The sequence below is a fragment of the Aquarana catesbeiana genome, linkage group LG08 (genome assembly GCF_042186555.1).
Source record: "Aquarana catesbeiana isolate 2022-GZ linkage group LG08, ASM4218655v1, whole genome shotgun sequence".
In the NCBI taxonomy this organism is placed as follows: domain Eukaryota; kingdom Metazoa; phylum Chordata; class Amphibia; order Anura; family Ranidae; genus Aquarana; species Aquarana catesbeiana.
Window position 1 is genome coordinate 290321677 of NC_133331.1, and position 19395 is coordinate 290341071.

The 19395-nt window shown below is 45.2% G+C and overlaps 1 protein-coding gene across 1 annotated transcript in view; it reads right to left on the reverse strand.

Annotated features, from left to right (window-relative positions):
• Positions 1 to 19395, reverse strand: part of LOC141104738 (uncharacterized) — a 30919-nt gene that overhangs the window by 2651 nt on the left and 8873 nt on the right. Inside the window, 1 exon segment of the mRNA XM_073594442.1 lies at positions 9090 to 10196. Within this exon segment, the coding sequence (XP_073450543.1) occupies positions 9090 to 10196 (1107 nt within the window).

The following is a 19395-nucleotide window of genomic DNA, read 5'->3' on the forward strand; positions in this document are numbered from 1 at the left end:
GTTCCTAATTGTTTGGTTAAAATCAGTAACAATTCAACCTGATCTGGGAAGCAGGCAGGTTCCATCGCTGTTGTGGGCACCTAAAGCCCGCTTGTCTTTATTTACGGGATTCGGTGCAGCTGGCTACCCCCAGCATGCCACATCTCAATCTCGTGCCTGCGCAGTGCCCACATTAAGGACAGAAAGCCTGCATCACATACAGCATCCAAGTACTGACGTACTCCCAAGCGGAGAGGTCCCACATCCTCCAGGCAGATACCGATCATGTCATTTCCCGTATGGAAATCATGGGAGATTTCAGTATTAGGTGATTCCCATGGACTCCTGGGTCAGATGACGCCGATATCCCAGCAGTCCATGAGAATCGCCTTATGGTGGCCGCATCAACACACCAAAATTACGGTATTTACACATACCAAAAATATATATTTTTTTAGCCATTTAGAATTGCAATGCGGACGGGCATGTAGATACAAACACATTCTAAAAATGGGTGGAACTCCACTTTTAGGACAAGTAAGGTCTTCAGTCCCATGGATGTTCCTCATTTGCAAGACCAGTAAATGTCGCCTTATGAACGGTAGGGGGAGTTTGCCAGTTTATTGGAGCAGTTAAAACATGTAGTTGAGGAAAGAAAATAGGTAAAGTAAGTAGAAACAAAGAGGAAATGGAGCAGACAATAAAAAGGGGTGACCAGGGTTAGCACCTGAAGCGGGGAGTGGTGGGTTTGGGGTATCCAGTGGGATACATCCGGCAGTAATGTCCCTCTAGCTCAGAGATCTACAGATAAGTTCCTGTAGCTGAAAAACATCCCTACACCATGATGCTGCCACCACCATTTTTCACTCTAGGGATGGTATTGGCCAGGTGATGAGCGGTGCCTGGTTTCCTCCAGACATGATGTTTGCCATTCAGGCCAAAGAGTTCAATCGTTGTTTTATCTTTTTTTTTTTTGGGTGCCTTTTGGTAAAATCCAGGTGGGCTGTCATGTGCCTTATACTGAGGGGTGACAGGCCTGATTGGTGGAGTGCTGCAGAGATGGTTGTTCTTCTGGAAAGTTCTCCTCTCTCCACAGAGAAATGCTGGAGTTCTGTCAGAGTAACCATTGCATTCTTGGTCACCTCCCTGACTAAGGCCCTTCTCCCCCGATCCCTAAATTTGGCCGGGCGGCCCACTCTAGGAAGAGTCCTGGTGGTTACAAACTTCTTCCATTTATGGATGATGGAGTCATTTGCCTCATTGCCTCACATTTGCCTCATGGATGAGGCATTGTAAAACTCTGACATTCACAGACATGAGCTCCTGAATTGTAGCTCCTGAACAACTGGAGGGCCATAGTTTGGAGACCCGTGCTCTAGCTCATAGTAGTTAGTTACAATAAGAGAAGGTTTACGTCTAGACGCAGGTGATCATTGTAGTCCAGCCATGGGGCCCAGACCCTCAAATATTTTTTACGAGTATCATTAAGTTCTGTATGGAAGTCAGCATTTCATGTACCATGGTCCCCATAAGCCTCTATTTGACCTCAGAAAAATGTAGTGATGGACATCTCCAGGCTTTAGCTAAGGTCTGCCGGGCTGCCAAGAACACAAACACCACCAGCTGACTCTGATTTTTTTTTTAGGTTTGGTAAAGGTATATGAAACAGAGCCTTCCATTGGTTATGGATGAGATTGATATGTATAACTGACCAAAGCATATTATAAACCTGTACGAGTGTCTGTGGGGCAAGGCATTATGGACAAACTTGGATATGTGATTGGGGTCATGTACCAGCTTGAGACTAGTTCAAATACATTTTTCTTGGACTAAGGAGTTGTGTGAACGCTTGGAGGTGGCCAACCAAATGTCATTCCAATCCTTTCGGTGGGGGGAGCTACAAGGATTGGTAGAGTGGGCGGATGGGAGGGGAGGCACTACATTCTCCGACAGCTCTTCCCCACCATTCAAACTACATTCTCCGACAGCTCTTCTCCACCATTCAAACTACATTCTCCGACAGCTCTTCCCCACCATTCAAACTACATTCTCCGACAGCTCTTCTCCACCATCTACACTACATTCTCCGACAGTTCTCCTCCCACCATCCACACTACATTTTCCGACAGCTCTCCTCCACTATCCACACTACATTCTCCGACAGCTCTCCTCCACCATCCACACTACATTCTCCGACATCTCTCCTTCACCATCCACACTACATTCTCCGACAGATCTCCTTCACCATCCACACTACATTCTCCGACAGCTCTCCTCCACCATCCACACTACATTCTCCGACAGATCTCCTCCACCATCCACACTACATTCTCCGACAGATCTCCTTCACCATCCACACTACACTCTCCGACAGATCTCCTCCCCCATCAACACTACATTCTCCAACAGCTCTCCTCCCACCATCCACACTACATTCTCCGACAGCTCTCCTCCCACCATCCACACTACATTCTCCGACAGCTCTCCTCCCCCATCAACACTACATTCTCCGACAGCTCTCCTCCACCATCCACACTACATTCTCTGACAGATCTCCTACCACCATCCACACTACATTCTCCGACAGATCTCCTACCACCATCCACACTACATTCCCTGACAGCTCCCACCATCCACACTACATTCGCCGACAGCATCTCCTCCACCATCAACACTACATTCTCCGACAGTTCTCCTCCATCACCATCCACACTACATTCTCCGACAGTTCTCCTCCATCATCCACACTACCTTCTCCGACAGATCTCCTACCACCATCCACACTACATTCTCCGACAGCTCTCCTCCACCATCCACACTACATTCTCCGACAGCTCTCCTCCACCATCCACACTACATTCTCCGACAGATCTCCTGCTCCATCCACACTACATTTTCCGACAGTTCTCCCCCCACCATCCACACTACCTTCTCCGACAGATCTCCTACCACCATCCACACTACATTCTCCGACAGCTCTCCTCCACCATCAACACTACATTCTCCGACAGCTCTCCTCCACCATCCACACAACATTCTCCGACAGCTCTCCTCCACCATCCACACAACATTCTCCGACAGCTCTCCTCCATCACCATCCACACTACATTCTCCGACAGTTCTCCTCCACCATCCACACTACCTTCTCCGACAGATCTCCTCCCACCATCCACACTACATTCTCTGACAGCTCTCCTCCACCATCCACACTACATTCTCCGACAGTTCTCCTCCACCATCCACACTACATTCTCCGACAGCTCTCCTCCACCATCCACACTACATTCTCCGACAGCTCTCCTCCACCATTCACACTACATTCTCTGACAGCTCTCCTCCCACCATCCACACTACATTCTCTGACAGATCTCCTCCACCATCCACACTACAGTCTCTGACAGCTCTCCTCCACCATCCACACTACATTTTCAGACGGCTCTCCTCCTCCATCCACACTACATTCTCCGAAAGCTCTCCTCCACCATCCACACTACATTCTCCGACAGATCTCCTCCTCCATCCACACTACATTCTCCGACAGCTCTCCTCCACCATCCACACTACATTCTCCGACAGATCTCCTCCACCATCCACACTACATTCTCCGACAGATCTCCTCCTCCATCCACACTACATTCTCCGACAGTTCTCCCCCCACCATCCACACTACATTCTCCTACGGCTCTCCTCCCCCATCCACATCAGGACCGTTAAGGTAGGGCAAAAGGGGCAGCTGCCCTGGGCCCCATCATTCTTGTGGCTGCCTAGTACTTGCCAACTATCCCAGTTTAAATTCCCTTATCCCTTGAAGTTTTAGTCCCGTGCTGTGTCCCGATATCTCAGTGTAAAGTTCTGTTGCTGCTGCCCAGCTCTGCCCTATTGCCATGTACAGAAAACTCACCTGCGGACCCTGTGTTTACATGTTAATAACCTTTGTTGATATGTAAATAGCGGCAGCAATAACATGTAAATAGTCGCGGACTGCTGCATCGATATGTAAGTAGAGGCGGCATTCATATATATATCATGTCCCCCTGACGTGATATCTACCATCACTTCTGCTGCATGCTGCCCACTGGGGAGGTAAAGGGACATGCTTGAAAGTCCCGACAACAATAGTCATTAAGCCGAACATCAGCCTGTTCTGCAAAGGTGTATTTGAATGTGAATACGCACATCTCAGCCGATACATGAGGGTGTCATTAACAATTAATGGCCCTTCTGTGTATCTGCTAAAGGGCAGCATGTTTCTGTGGTATCAGGAAAGTGATTTTGCTTGTATTCCTGACACACACAAATGTGAATGCAGGCTAAATGTCTCAGTTACATTGGTGGTCAGTGTAAATCTTCTCATTACATTGGGGCTTGGTGTACAAACCTTGCATTCTCACTAGTGGCCAGTGTGAGGGTCCCCCTTACATTGGGGGGGGCAGTGTAAATCCCTTTTTACATGGGTGGTTACTGTGAATGCTATTACATTAGTGGTCAGTGTAAATCCCAATTACATTAGTGGTCAGTGTAAATCCCCATTACATTGGTGTCCAGAGTAGAAACTCCTCTTCATATTGGTAATCGTTAAAAAAATCCAAACTTGCATTTGTGGTCAGTTTCAAATCCTTCCTTACATTGGTGGTCCATGTAGAAGCCCCCTTTAAATTGGTGGTGAGTGTAACCCTCCCCTCCCCTTACATTGGTGGCCAGTGTAAAAATCCCCCTTTATTGGCTGTTGATGTAAAATCCCCCATTACGTTGGTAGTCAGTGTAAATTCTTCATTTTTCATTGGTGATCATTGTATTGATGGTAAGTGCAGAATTGCCCTTACACTGGTGGTCAGTGTAAATCCCCCTTTACATTAGTGGTCAGTGTAAATCTTCCGTAACATTGGTGGTCAGTGTAGCAGTATCATCTTACTTTGATGGTCAGCACAAATTTCCTCGACAATGGTTGTCAGTGTAAATTCCCCCTTACATGGAGGTCATTGTATATTCCCCCTTCCACTGGTGGTGGGTGTAAATGTTCCTATTACATTGGTGTCAGTGTAGAAATCCCTCTTTTCTATTGGTGGGTGGCGTAAAATCCCCCGTTACATTGTGGTCAGTGCAAATTGCCCCTCACATTGATGGTCAGTGTAAATCCCCCTCACATTGGTGGTCATTGTAAATTCCCCATTACATTTGGTGGTCAGTGTAGAATCCCCCCGCTATATACTTGCCCAAGATTTCCAGCTTTGCTCTACATGATTCAGAATTTGTCACAGTGTACTGCCTCCTAACTAATCCCATCTCCCCACCAATGCCACTAATCCCATCAACCCCCCCCCCTCCCCCAGCCTTGACACTGATGCCAGGAGTCCTAGGAGTTTTCTGTCTATTGATGGATCCCCTCGCCTCCCCAGACTATGGTGTGCAGGCAGTGAGGAGATGATGTGCGGTAACCTCTAGGAACCAATTAGTGAGCAGTAATAATGTGCAGTAACCTCTAGCAACCAATTAATGAGTGGTATAGATGTCCAATAATCTCTAGCAATCAATCAGTGAGCAGTAATGCTGTGCACTAACCTCTTGCAACCAATCATTGAGTGGTAAGGATAGGTGGTAACCTCTAGGAACCAATTAGTGAGCAGTAATAATGTGCAGTAACCTCTAGCGACCAATTAGTGAGTGGTACAGATGTCCAGTAATCTCTAGCAATCAATCAGTGAGCAGTAATGCTGTGCACTAACCTCTTGCAACCAATCATTGAGTGGTAAGGATAGGCGGTAACCTCTAGGAACCAATTAGTGAGCAGTAATAATGTGCAGTACCCTCCAGCAACCAATTAGTGAGTGGTATAGATATCCAGTAATCTCTAGCAATCAATCAGTGAGCAGTAATGCTGTGCACTAACCTCTTGCAACCAATCATTGAATGGTAAGGATAGGCGTTAACCTCTAGGAACCAATCAGTGAGCAGTAATAATGTGCAGTAACCTCTAGCAACCAATTAGTGAGTGGTATTGATGTACAGTAATCTCTAGCAAACGATTAACAAGCAGAAGTCATGTGCTGTAAGCTCTAGAAAATAAACAGTGAGCCATAATGTGTGCTGAAACCTCTAGCAGCCAGTCAGTCAGCTCCTCCAGAGTTACCATAGGCCTCTTGGCTGTTTCTCTGATGAATGCTCTTCTTGCCCGGCCTGTCAGTTTAGGTGGATGGCCATGTCTTGGTAGGTTTGCAGTTGTGCCATACTCTTTCCATTTTCGATGATGGATTGAACAGTCCTCCATTAGATGTTCAAAGCTTGGAATATTTTTTTATAACCTAACCCTTCTTTAAACTTCTCCACAACTTTATCCCTGACCTGTCTGGTGTGTTCCTTGGCCTTCATGATGCTGTTTGTTCACTAAGGTTCTCTAACAAACTGAGGGATTCACAGAACGCCTGTATTTATACTGAGATTAAATTACATACAGGTGGACTCTATTTACTAATTAGGTGACTTCTGAAAGCAATTGGTTCCACTAGATTGATAGTGGACCCTCATCACAAAGGTCACATCAGCTTATACAAAGTAAACTCAGGTAAGAAGGAAGACCATCAATCTTCATACACTTAGTGGCAGCAGACCGGATAGTGGATGCAGCAAACCTGGATGTGACTCTCCTTGTTCAAGAATGACCCTCCAGCGGTAATCATCGAATATATGTCATGCCATGCAGACAAAAGGAGATAAACCTCATTGCGCAGTGCATCAAAACAGTATTTATTCAGAGAAAAAACAATTGAAATTACACTCACATTGCTTACAAACAAAATCAAGCTCTGTTTGTATGTATACAGCCTCTCCCCACCAGAAAGATGGCCGCCGTGTCCCTGCATGCAGTAGCGGCACGTTGCTGACTCCTCCCTACGTCGTTTCGTATGAGAATCATGTCGTCATGGGCGTGGCTAAACGGACGCTCGAGCAGTTTATATATGCTGGACACAGTAATTGTAGGGTTGCCACCTTTTCTTCAAGTCAAACACGAACACTTTAGTGGGGCATAGCAATTTTTTTTATAGTATAAACTATACATATATTTTGCTATTAAATAACATTTCTAATCAAATGAAGTTAATCACAAGAGTCCCCCTTTACATCAGAGTCCACAGTGTTCCCCCTTTACATCTGAACTTGCAAAGTTGCCTTACACTGTAAAGGGGGACTCTGCAGACTCTGAAGTAAAGAAGAACTCTGGGGACTCTGACATAAGGGATACTCTAGGCACCCTGATTTTAGGGGGAACACTAAAAACTCTGATGTACGGAGAGGATTCTGATGTAAGGGGAAACACTGATAACTCTGATGTACAGAGAGGATTCTGATGTAAGGGGAATCACTGAGAACTCTGATGTACGGAGAGGATTCTGATGTAAGGGGAAACACTGATAACTCTGATGTACGGAGAGGATTCTGATGTAAGGGGAATCACTGAGAACTCTGATGTACGGAGAGGATTCTGATGTAAGGGGAAACACTGAGAACTCTGATGTACGGAGAGGACTCTGATGTAAGGGGAACACTGAGAACTCTGATGTACAGAGAGGATTCTGATGTAAGGGGAAACACTGAGAACTCTTATTTATGAAGAGGATTCTGATAAAAGGGGAAACACTGAGAACTCTGATGTACGGAGAGAATTCTGATGTAAGGGGAAACACTGAGAACTCTGATGTACGGAGAGGATTCTGATAAAAGGGGAACACTGAGAACTCTGATGTACGGAGAGGACTTTGATGTAAGGGGAAACACTGAGAACTCTGATGTACGGAGAGGATTCTGATGTAAGGGGAAACACTGAGAACTCTGATGTACGGAGAGGATTCTGATGTAAGGGGAAACACTGAGAACTCTTATGTACGGAGAGGACTCTGATGTAAGGGAAACACTGAGAACTCTGATGTACAGAGAGGATTCTGATGTAAGGGAAACACAGAACTCTGATGTACGGAGAGGATTCTGATGTAAGGGAAACATTGAAAACTCTAAGGTACGGAGAGGATTCTGATGTAAGAGGAAACACTGAGAACTCTGATGTACGGAGAGGATTCTGATGTAAGGGGAAACACTGAGAACTCTTATGTACGGAGAGGACTCTGATGTAAGGGAAACACTGAGAACTCTGATGTACGGAGAGGATTCTGATGTAAGAGGAAACACTGAGAACTCTGATGTACGGAGAGGATTCTGATGTAAGGGGAAACACTGAGAACTCTGATGTACAGAGAGGATTCTGATGTAAGGGGAAACACTGAGAACTCTGATGTACGGAGAGGACTCTGGTGTAAAGAAAAACACTGAGAACTCTGATGCACGGAGAGGATTCTGATGTAAGGGGGGAACACCGAGAACTCTGATGTAAGGGGGAACACTGTGGCCTCTGATGTAAAGGGGAACTTTGATGTAAGGGGAACACTGAGAACTCTAATGGACTCAGTTGCCTTTGCCGCTGCCAGCGGCTCCGGTAAGTGGCGGGAGGGGGGTGCCCTCTCCCGCTGCTGATAAAAGTGATCTTGCGGCGAATCCGCTGCAGAGACCACCATTATCGGAAACCATACCACCGGCTGAAGAGGAGGATACCGGGGTTATGGTAGTTAGCTGCTGCCATACCAGAGAGATCCCTCTTCAAACAGCCGACGTATATCGGCATGCGGCGGTCCGGAAGTGGTTAAACCTATACAAACAGCGGGGGGAATCCGGACCATCGGCACACTGTAAAGCCGCTCCGCAACAGCGAGGCACGATGTGAGAACTACGGTCTCCCCCCCCACCCCGCTGTTTGTATGGTATTCAATTATGCCCTGTAAAATGGTATCTCCCATCGAGAGATACCTCCTACGATGTGCGCTTGCACCCTGGTCGCGTCACTCCAGCTGGAGTGCGGCTCGGCTATTTAGAAAAAAAAAAGAAGAAAAAAAAGTTACCATTTAAAAGAGAATGGAGGATGGGGATTGGGTAAAGAGCAAGTGAAAAAAAATGAGTGGAACTCCCCTTTAACTTTATTGCTATCATACAGGATGAACAACATCCCTTATGACAGGTCCTCTTTATGGTGAGATCTGGAGGCGGAGTCTGGATGTGGACATGAAAAAGGACTCTCCCCTGTGTGTATTCTCTGGTGTCTAAGAAGTTTTCCTTCATCAGTGAAACACTCCCCGCACTCTGTACATGAAAAAGGACTCTCCCCTGTGTGTATTCTCTGGTGTCTAAGAAGTTTTCCTTCATCAGTGAAACACTCCCCGCACTCTGTACATGAAAAAGGACTCTCCCTTGTGTGTATTTTCTGGTGTCTAAGAAGTTTTCCTTTATCAGTGAAACTCTTCCCACACTCTGTACATGAAAAAGGACACTCCCCTGTGTGTATTCTCTGGTGTCTAAGAAGGCTCCCTTTCACAGTGTAACATTTCCCGCACTCTGTACATGAAAAAGAACCCTCCCCTGTGTGAATTCTCTGGTGTATAAGAAGTTTTTCTTTCTCAAAAAACATTTTCCCGCACTCTGTGCATGAATGAGGACGCTCGTCCGTGTGACTTCTTTGGTGTATACGAAGTCCTCTTTTGTCAATAAAACATTTCCCGCACACTGAACATGAAAAAGGACGCTCCCCTGTGTGTATTCTCTGGTGTAGAAGAAGGTAATCAACCCTAGGAAAGCATTTCCCTCACTCTGAACAAGAAAAAGGACGCTCAGCGGTGTGATTTCTCTGGTGTTTACCAAGGTCTTCTTTCAGAGCGAAACATTTCCCGCACTCTGAACATGAATAAGGACGCTCACCGGTATGAACTGACTGGTGTCTACGAAGGTCCTTTTTCGTAGTGAAACATTTCCCGCAGTCGGAACACGAAAAGGGACGCTCCCCCGTGTGAGTTTTCTGGTGTCCAAGAAGATGTCCTTTACCAATGAAACGTTTCCCGCACTCTGAGCATGAAAAAGGACGCTCACCAGTGTGAATTCTCTGGTGTGTACGAAGACTTCCCATCTTAGTGTAACATTTCCCGCACTCTGAACATGAAAAAGGACGCTCTCCTGTGTGAACCCTTCGGTGAGCAACAAGGGATACTTTGACAGAGAAGCATTTCCCGCACTCTGAACATGAAAAAGGACGCTCGCCTGTGTGAATCCTTTGGTGATTAACAAGCGTTATTTTGGCAGCGAAACATTTCCCGCACTCTGAACATGAAAAAGGACGCTCACCCGTGGGACCCCTGTCACATAAAGAAGACACATTGGGATTGGATGGATGGGTTAATCTATCCACACCGTGAGATCTCAGATGGACATCCGAAGTCATAGTATGGGATTTATCAGAAGGTTCCTCAGGATTAGAAGGATCCGTTGATCTATTTTTTTTTTTAATCAGGTAATTTTTTAGAAACCATTTTTTTGATCTTAGATGGACATCCAAAGTCATAGTATGGGATTGATCAGAAGGTTCCTCAGGATGAGAAGGATCCATTGATCTTAGATGGACATCTGAATTCATAGTATGGAATTTATCAGAAGGTTCCTCAGGATTAGAAGGATCCATTGATCTTAGATGGACATCTGAAGTCATAGTATGGGATTGATCAGAAGGTTCCTCAGGATTAAAAGGATCCATTGATCTTAGATGGACATCTGAAGTCATAGTATGGGATAGATGGACATCTGAGGTCATAGTATGGGATTTATCAGAAGATTCCTCAGGCTTAGAAGGATCCATTGATCTTAGATGGACATCTGAAGTCATAGTATGGGATAGATGGAGATTTGAGGTCATAGTATGGGATTGATCAGAAGGTTCCTCAGGCTTAGAAGGATCCATTGATCTTAGATGGACATCTGAAGTCGTAGTATGGGATAGATGGAGATTTGAGGTCATAGTATGGGATTTATCAGAAGATTCCTCAGGATTAGAAGGATCCATTGATCCCTCCAGATGGTAAAGTCTGTGATGTGCGGTTGGAGTAATGGGATCTTCTCTTGGAGAACATTGTGTGATGTCATCATCTACTGCCTTGAATTCTTGAGGTAAATCCTGATCTCCCTTCGAGGTTTTCAGAACAAAGCGTCCATCTGTAAGAAAAAAAATTATTACCCAGTTGAAGACCCGTTTTTTTTTTTTTTTTCCAAAAAAATTCTATTGCCGGCAAATGCAGCAAGGTTTCGTTTTTCATTCAGCTGCCAGCGAGGAAGCCCATTGACAGCTGGGCACTCATCTGTTTTTTCCCGGCCCGCTCCTTAACAACTTGTTCATTGAGCGCTCAGCAGGAAAACATTCCGCCGAGCGCACCGAAAATTTGCGTGTTCGGGGAACACCCAAATGGGCGATGTTCGGGGCTGAACTCCTGTTTGGCCCGAACTGCTCGCCCATCCCTACTGGAGATGAGGAAGTTGGGAAATTTGTCTCAACCTACCAATGTATATTCTCTATACTCATATAATTAAATAACAATGTGAACTGTTTCTCTGTTTATTACTCACTTGTGTCCATGTGTAGAGAAGTTTCCTCCTGTTTACTTTCCATAATCATCTCCCCCTCCTCCATAGACTGCTGATCTCCACTCACCAGCCGCTCTTCTTCTTCCTCCTTAACCTCAACTTTGATGTCTTTCCGTTCTTCACCCTAAACCCCAAAGATCATAGAAAAAGAACAAGAAATTACATATAAAAATGTCCTCTCATAGAACTATTTTCAAGTTCTTTGTCCTCAGTCCCATCTACCTGATCATTCTCTTTATAGGTGGAATCCTGGGAATGCAGAGGACCTTCCTCCTCCATAGACGGCTGATCTCCACTCACCAACCTCTCTTCTTCTTCCTCTTTAACCTCAACTTTGATGCCTTTGCGTTCTTCACCCTAAACCCCAAAGATGATAGAAAAGAAACAAGAGATTACATAGAAGAATGTCCTCTAATAGAAGTATTTTCAAGTTCTTTTTTCCCCGTCCCATCTACCTGATTATTCTCTGTATAGTCGTGATGTTCCTGGGTGGAATCCTGGGAATGCAGAGGACCTCCCTTCTCCATAGACGGCTGATCTCCACTCACCAACGTCTCTTCTTCTTCCACTTTAACCTCAACTTTGATGTCTTTCCGTTCTTCATTCTAAACCCCAAAGATGATAGAATATTTATTAAAAGGAAAAAGAAATGACATAGACGAATGTCCTGTCAGAGCTTGGAATGATTTTTTAGGTCTACATGCTCAGCTTCATCTACCTGATGATGGTGAGGGATGGTGTGACCTTCCTGTGTTGAATCCCGGGAATACAGAGGATGGGGACATTTCTCTGGTGGGTTTCTGTAGCTGAATGTCTCCACCATGGTGTCCTGGTACTGCTTCTTGGGTCCTTTTCGAAACTCTGCCTTCTCCATTACACCATCCTCCTCTTTTATCTCTTCTTTAATATTGACCTGTGTGGAATCCCGATAATACAGAGGTGGAGGACATCTCTCTGGTGGGTTCCCATTACTGGATCCATCTGTAGGAAACACACACACTGACTGAATACATTGTTTCTATGTGTTTATCAGATGATGGGGGGTCTAGGTGGACCCTCCGTACTGCTCTCTCCTTTACAATAAAGTCTCCTCTTACCCGGTGATGTGAGGGGCGGCTGATTCTCCATCATGACGTCCTTGTAGAGATCCTTGTGTCCTTCTAAAGACTCCCACTCCTCAAGTTGGATAAATGACTTGAAAAAAGATTGAAAAGACTTCTCTGACCGATAGAAAGATAAATGAATATAAAACCTCCATATACAGAATCCTATACCAACAGTTGACATAGAGTGGCCGTCCTTAAATGGCGCACCGCTGTCCGAACACGGGCTGAGTGACGCTCCTCTCCGGATCGTCAACTCACCAGTTCAACGTGCCAGATCCCCGCTGCTCAGCAGCCATTGGATGCTGGGACTGCAGGCGTCTCAACAACCAATGACATTGCACGTGCGCCCCGCCCCCCACCTCGCTATCTTTCCCAGCTCCCACTCCCTGCCTGCCCGTGTGACGCCATGTGTGCACTCCGCCCCCTTCAATTGGTTCTTGGCACAGCTACCGCCCCCTGCAGCTCGCAACCTCTTCCGGCTCCCGCTCCCTGCCTGTCCTTAAGGTATGGTGTGTGTACTTCACAGAGATTTACAGGGCCACGCTGATGGGCACATTTTATGTAGAGGGGGCACTCTGATGAGCACACCTGATGTAAAGGGGGAGCTCTGATGAGCACACCTGATGTAAAGGGGCACTCTGGTAGGAGCACCTGATGTAAGGGGGAACACTAATGAGGACATTTACATTGACAGAGTATTACCAGAGTGTGTGTGGAGAAAACAGTAACAAGAGCACCAGAGAGCGTGGCTATGCCCAAAAAAAAAAAGAAAGTAGACGCATACAACCTTTCATAGCACAGACTTAAGATTCGGACCTCAGCCGGAAGAAAATTTTAGTGACCGGACTTCCCCTGACTTATAGGAAAGCAAACACCCCAATACATTATGGTCCAAATTGATCCAACTGGGGAAAAAAATTCCTTTCTTATCTTCCAAAATTTTATATATTCCCTGGATCATTCATCTCTGATGTTATTACCTACAGAAGCAATTGAGTACTTCCCGCCATACTTCTCTTTATTTGCACTAACAGACAATTTTTCAGGAGAAGCTTTCGGGGTGTGTCCCCCTTCTTCAAGGTCCAAAATACAACTACAATCACCTCAAACATGTTATCACCTATAATCCTATAAATGGTAATATCATGTAAATGTTATATAAATATAAAAGCTATAAATGATAATATCCAGTTATATTTTTTGCACTTAGGAAGAAATCCAACTATTTAAAACAACCTACCGAGCTACCCAGTACTAGTTCCTGAGGGAGTCCATTCTGTATTTCAACAGCTCTTATTGTAGAAGAAGCCTTTCCGTATGTGGAGGGTAAAATTGTTTTCTTCTAGACGTAAAGAGTGCCCCCTAGTCCTTTTATGGGGGGGGGGGATGGACGGTGACTGGATATAAATATAAAATACGATCTTATTACCCTCCTCTGGTGCCAGTTGCAAGGAGTTTTCTACTTCTCCCTGACTCACCTCTCACCCGGAATTTCCTTTTTATACTCTTACATCACTTCCTGTCTGTACCTGACATCACTTCCTGTCTGTACCTGACATCACTTCCTGTCTGTACCTGGCATCACTTCCTGTCTTTGCGTTCAACTGACAATAACTGAGCTTGCCACCTTGTGTTGAATATCAATTCTGCAGACAACGTTGTGTTCCATCATTTTGCCCTCTGCCTTGTGGTCCGTCCATTCTTCTATTAGAGTTATGTAGCGCCCGCCTACTTAGGTGTGTGCTAAAGTAGTCGGTTAGGATTAGTGTCAGGTAAAAATTGCCAATGTTTTACCCTGTTGGTGTAAGCTGGTTGGTTAATGTGTTTGGGAGGTTTGATAGAATAGAGGAGGGTGTGGCCACCTACACTCTGCCCTGTAAGACTTCTATCACTTTCCCTGAAATGTTCTGGAAAGTGGGTGGACTGAAGAGTGGCAGGTAGTTTTTGGAGACTCCTCTGAACCAATCATTGTTTTGCTTGGGCAGGGGCGGGACTGTTATAAAAGCTAAGGTCACATGCTCCATGGGGTTTGAGATTGAGAAGAAGAAGACAGCATGTAGGCGCTGGTGTAGCTCGGGGGCTCTCCCCTCTGGGCAGGGGAACGTGCCATGCGGGGAGGAGAGATGGAGGAGTCATCAGGAGGAAGTTGCTACTAATAACAGGAGGAAGACTGGGTGATCGACCCTCCGTGGCAAACATGGACGGTTGATCAGGAGAACAAGTGAGTGTTAAAGTGCGGGTCATGGAGGAGGAGGTGCAGGTCTTCGGCCTTAGAGAATCAATACCCCCAAAAGAGTGTTGGAGTGCGGGTCAATGAAGAGGACTGTGCAGGGATTTGGCCTTAAAGAATTAACACTCAGGAGAACAAGTGAGTGGAAACCCGGGGAAACAGTATTTCCAAGAGACTTAAAGGTGTTAAAGTGCGGGTCATGGAGGAGGAGGTGCGGATCTTCGGCCTTAGAGAATCAATACCTCAAAAAGGGTGTTGGAGTGCGGGTCAATAAAGAAGTCTGTGCAGGGAGTTGGGCCTTAAAGAATTAATACCCCAGCAGAAATCCAATCAGTCGGCCAAAAGAACTTTATTCAGAGTGATGTTCTTTGGGTATACTTGTAAGTGCTGTACGGTTGGGAAAGATGCAAAGTATGACTGGAAGCAAGTGCAGGTTAAGAGTTTTTCAGAGTGGTTCTATATAATCTGGACTATGTACTCTCAGGACATATATACTGTATCATGCCCTTGCCTAGTAAATATACGCATGACATCGCTGTGAATGATTCTTGCATCCTCTATTTCATGCATGACCCATCCTCCTATTATTATGAAAAGAGATGAAACTTCCTCCAGATGAAATCGCTCTCCCTCCATTGGCCACACTACATTCGATCTCATTCAAATTTTTTTATTGGTGAAGGAAGGTTAAAGTGGTTGTAAACCCTAGGACCAAAAAAAAAAACCTGCAAGACAAATTCATTATTATACGTCATTATGAATTACTCACCTGAGATCGAAGCCCCTGCAGCCGTCCTTGTACACCGCTCCGGCGGCCGACTTCGCTCCCGAAGTTACTTCCGAGTATTGCGGGCTCCGGCGCTGTGATTGGCTGGAGCCGCCGGTATCGGCACACTCACCGAAGCACCGGCCCCCTTGTCAAAGGGGCTTCCAGATTCTGATAAGCCTCCTGCCCGCAGACCCCGACAACCAATGGCCAGGGTTGTCGGGAAGAAGCTCTTGTCCCCATCAACGTGGGGACAAGGTGCTTTTTTTCCTTGCTTTTTTCATCTATATTGCCCGTAGCCGGCAATGTATTAGATCCACGAGCAAGTTTAAATTACATTTTTTCCTTTAGAAACTTCATTTTGCTGCGGCATGTTCTACACATTGCACAGATGTGCCACTTTACAGGCAGACTAAGGGGACCCCCAGGCACGATATTTCAAGGAATATTTAATTTTTGTTTCACTTTAAGCATTATTAAAATCACTGCTCCTGAAAAAACGACTTTATTAGGGTTCGCATGTTCTGGTGTGAACCAAACTGTGTGTGTGTGTGTGGGGGGGGGGAGGGGGGGGGTGTTCGGCCCATCCCTACTCTTCGCATTAGGTGGCCAAAGTATCCGAGTTTCAGCTTCAGGATCTGTCCTTCCAGTGAATATTCAGGGTTGGTTTCCTTCAAGCTTGACTGGTTTGATCTTCTTGCCATCCAAGGGACTTTATATATATATATATAAAACACACACACAACCAAAATTCACCCATTGGACTTTAAATGAGGCATAATACAAAAGTCATAAAATATCAATTTATTGTACAAGGATTGGACACATAAATGTATAAAGTTCACACAAAATATGTTTGGCATATCAAGCCAATGGGTTACACGTAAATATATATATTTTACATCAAGCTGGTATATTTTTTAAGTACACGTTTTATATAACCAAGATGATTGCAATATGGGAGAGGAATGCGCCTTGTAACTCGACGCGTTTCATAAATACTTTTTACTTCTTCAGGAGTAGATGCCTCTTTTCCTTTGAGATCATGATCTGTTTGGAAGGAGAATCATCACTCAGCTTTGCAAACTCTAGGTTGGTTTTTGGTACTTTGGTATTTTTTTTTTTACCACAGCCATGAACTCTCTTGTGCCACCTCATTGGCTTTCCCATTGGGTGTCTTGGTAGATCTTTGTTGGCACCAGGTTCAGGCTCCTCCCTCAGTTTTTGGTCCCCTTCCACTACTCCCGTGTCAGACACTGAGCAGCGGTCACCATATGGAGACACTATGTTTTATGAAGTTCCAAGCTGGTTTTATAGAGTTCTGTTGTTGGAGGCATCAACTCCTGAAGAAGTGCAAGTATTCACGAAACAAGTCGAGTTACAAGATGCCTTCCTCTCCCATATTGCAATCATCTTGGTTATGTAAAGCATGTACTTGAAAATAGACCAGCTTGATTTACATTATACAATCTATTACCAAAAGTATTGGGACACCTGCCTTTACACGCCCATGAACTTTAATGGCATGACCATAATTCTTAGCGGACCGGTGGTTAGGAATGTGCCATCAGGCAGGAGGAATCTAAACCTAAAAAGGAAAGCCCACACATCTACCAATTCAGCCAAGCAAATTTTTAAATGAAATAGATGCTCCTTCAAAAGATAGGTTGGCTATACAGTATATGTATGTACACTATATTGCCAAAAGTATTGGGACGCCTGCCTTTACACGCACATGAACTTCCCAGTCTTTGTCCGTAGGGTTCAATATTGAGTTGGCCCACCCTTTGCAGCTATAACAGCCTCAACTCTTCTGGGAAGGCTGTCCACAAGGTTTAGGAGTGTGTCTATGGGAATGTTTGACCATTCTTCCAGAAGCGCATTTGTGAGGTCAGGCACTGATGTTTGACGAGAAGGCCTGGCTCACAGTCTCCGCTCTAATTCATCCCAAAGGTGTTCTATCGGTTTGAGGTCAGGACTCTGTGCAGGCCAGTCAAGTTCCTCCACCCCAAACTCACTCTTCCATGTCTTTATGGACCTTGCTTTGTGCACTGGTCCAAATCATTTGGTGGAGGGGGGATTATGGTGTGGGGTTTCAGGGGTTGAGCTTGGCCCCTTAGTTCCAGTGAAGGGAACTCTTAAGGCGTCAGCATACCAAGACATTTTGGACAATTTCATGCTCCCAACTTTGTGGGAACAGTTTGGGGATGGCCCCTTCCTGTTCTAACATGACTTCACACCAGTGCACAAAGCAAGGTCCATAAAGACATGGATGAGCGAGTTTGGGGTGGAGGAACTGGAGTGGCCTGCACAGAGTCCTGACCTCAACCCGATAGAACACCTTTGGGATGAATTAGCGCAGAGACTGTGAGCCAGGCCTTCTCGTCCACCATCAGTGCCTGACCTCACAAATGTCCTTCTGGAAGAATGGTCAAACATTCCCATAGACACCCTCCTAAACCTTGTGGATGGCCTTCCCAGAAGAGTTGAAGCTGTTATAGTTGCAAAGGGTGGGCCAACTCAATATTGAACCCTACGGACTAAGACTGGGATGCCATCAAAGTTCATGTGTGTGTAAAGGCAGTATATATATATATATATATATATATATATATATATATATATATATACAGTCAGGTCCATAAATATTGGGACATCGACACAATTCTAATCTTTTTGACTCTATACACCACCACAATGGATTTGAAATGAAACAAACAAGATGTGCTTTAACTGCAGACTTTCAGCTTTAATTTGAGGGTATTTACATCCAAATCAGGTGAACGGTGTAGGAATTATAACAGTTTGTATATGTGCCTCCCATTTTTTAAGGGACCAAAAGTAATGGGACAGATTAACAATCATCCATCAAACTTTCACTTTTTAATACTTGGTTGCAAATCCTTTGCAGTCAATTACATCCTGAAGTCTGGAACACATAGACATCACCAGACGCTGGGTTTCATCCCTGGTGATGCTCTGCCAGGCCTCTACTGCAACTGTCTTCAGTTCCTGCTTGTTCTTGGGGCGTTTTCCCGTCAGTTTTGTCTTCAGCAAGTGAAATGCATGCTCAATCGGATTCAGGTCAGGTGATTGACTTGGCCATTGCATAACATTCCACTTCTTTCCCTTAAAAAACTCTTTGGTTGCTTTCGCAGTATGCTTCGGGTCATTGTCCATCTGCACTGTGAAGCGCCGTCCAATGAGTTCTGAAGCCTTTTGCTGAATATGAGCAGATAATATTACCTGAAACACTTCAGAATTCATCCTGCTGCTTTTATCAGCAGTCACATCATCAATAAATACAAGAGATCCAGTTCCATTGGCAGACATACATGCCCATGACCATGACACTACCACCACCATGCTTCACTGATGAGGAGGTATGCTTTGGATCATGAGCAGTTCCTTTCCTTCTCCATACTCTTCTCTTCCCATCACTCTGGTACAAGTTGATCTTGGTCTCATCTGTCCATAGGATGTTCCAGAACTGTGAAAGCTTTTTTAGATGTTGTTTGGCAAACTCTAATCTGGCCTTCCTGTTTTTGAGGCTCACCAATGGTTTACATCAGGGATCCTCAAACTACGGCCCTCCAGCTGTTGCAGAACTACACGTCCCATGAGGCATTGTAAAGCTCGGACATTCACAGACGTGACTAGGCATGGTGGGAATTATAGTTCCTGAACAACTGGAGGGCCATAGTTTGAAGACCCCTGGTTCACATCTTGTGGTGAACCCTCTGTATTCACTCTGGTACAAGTTGATCTTGGTCTCATCTGTCCATAGGATGTTGTTCCAGAACTGTGAAGGCTTT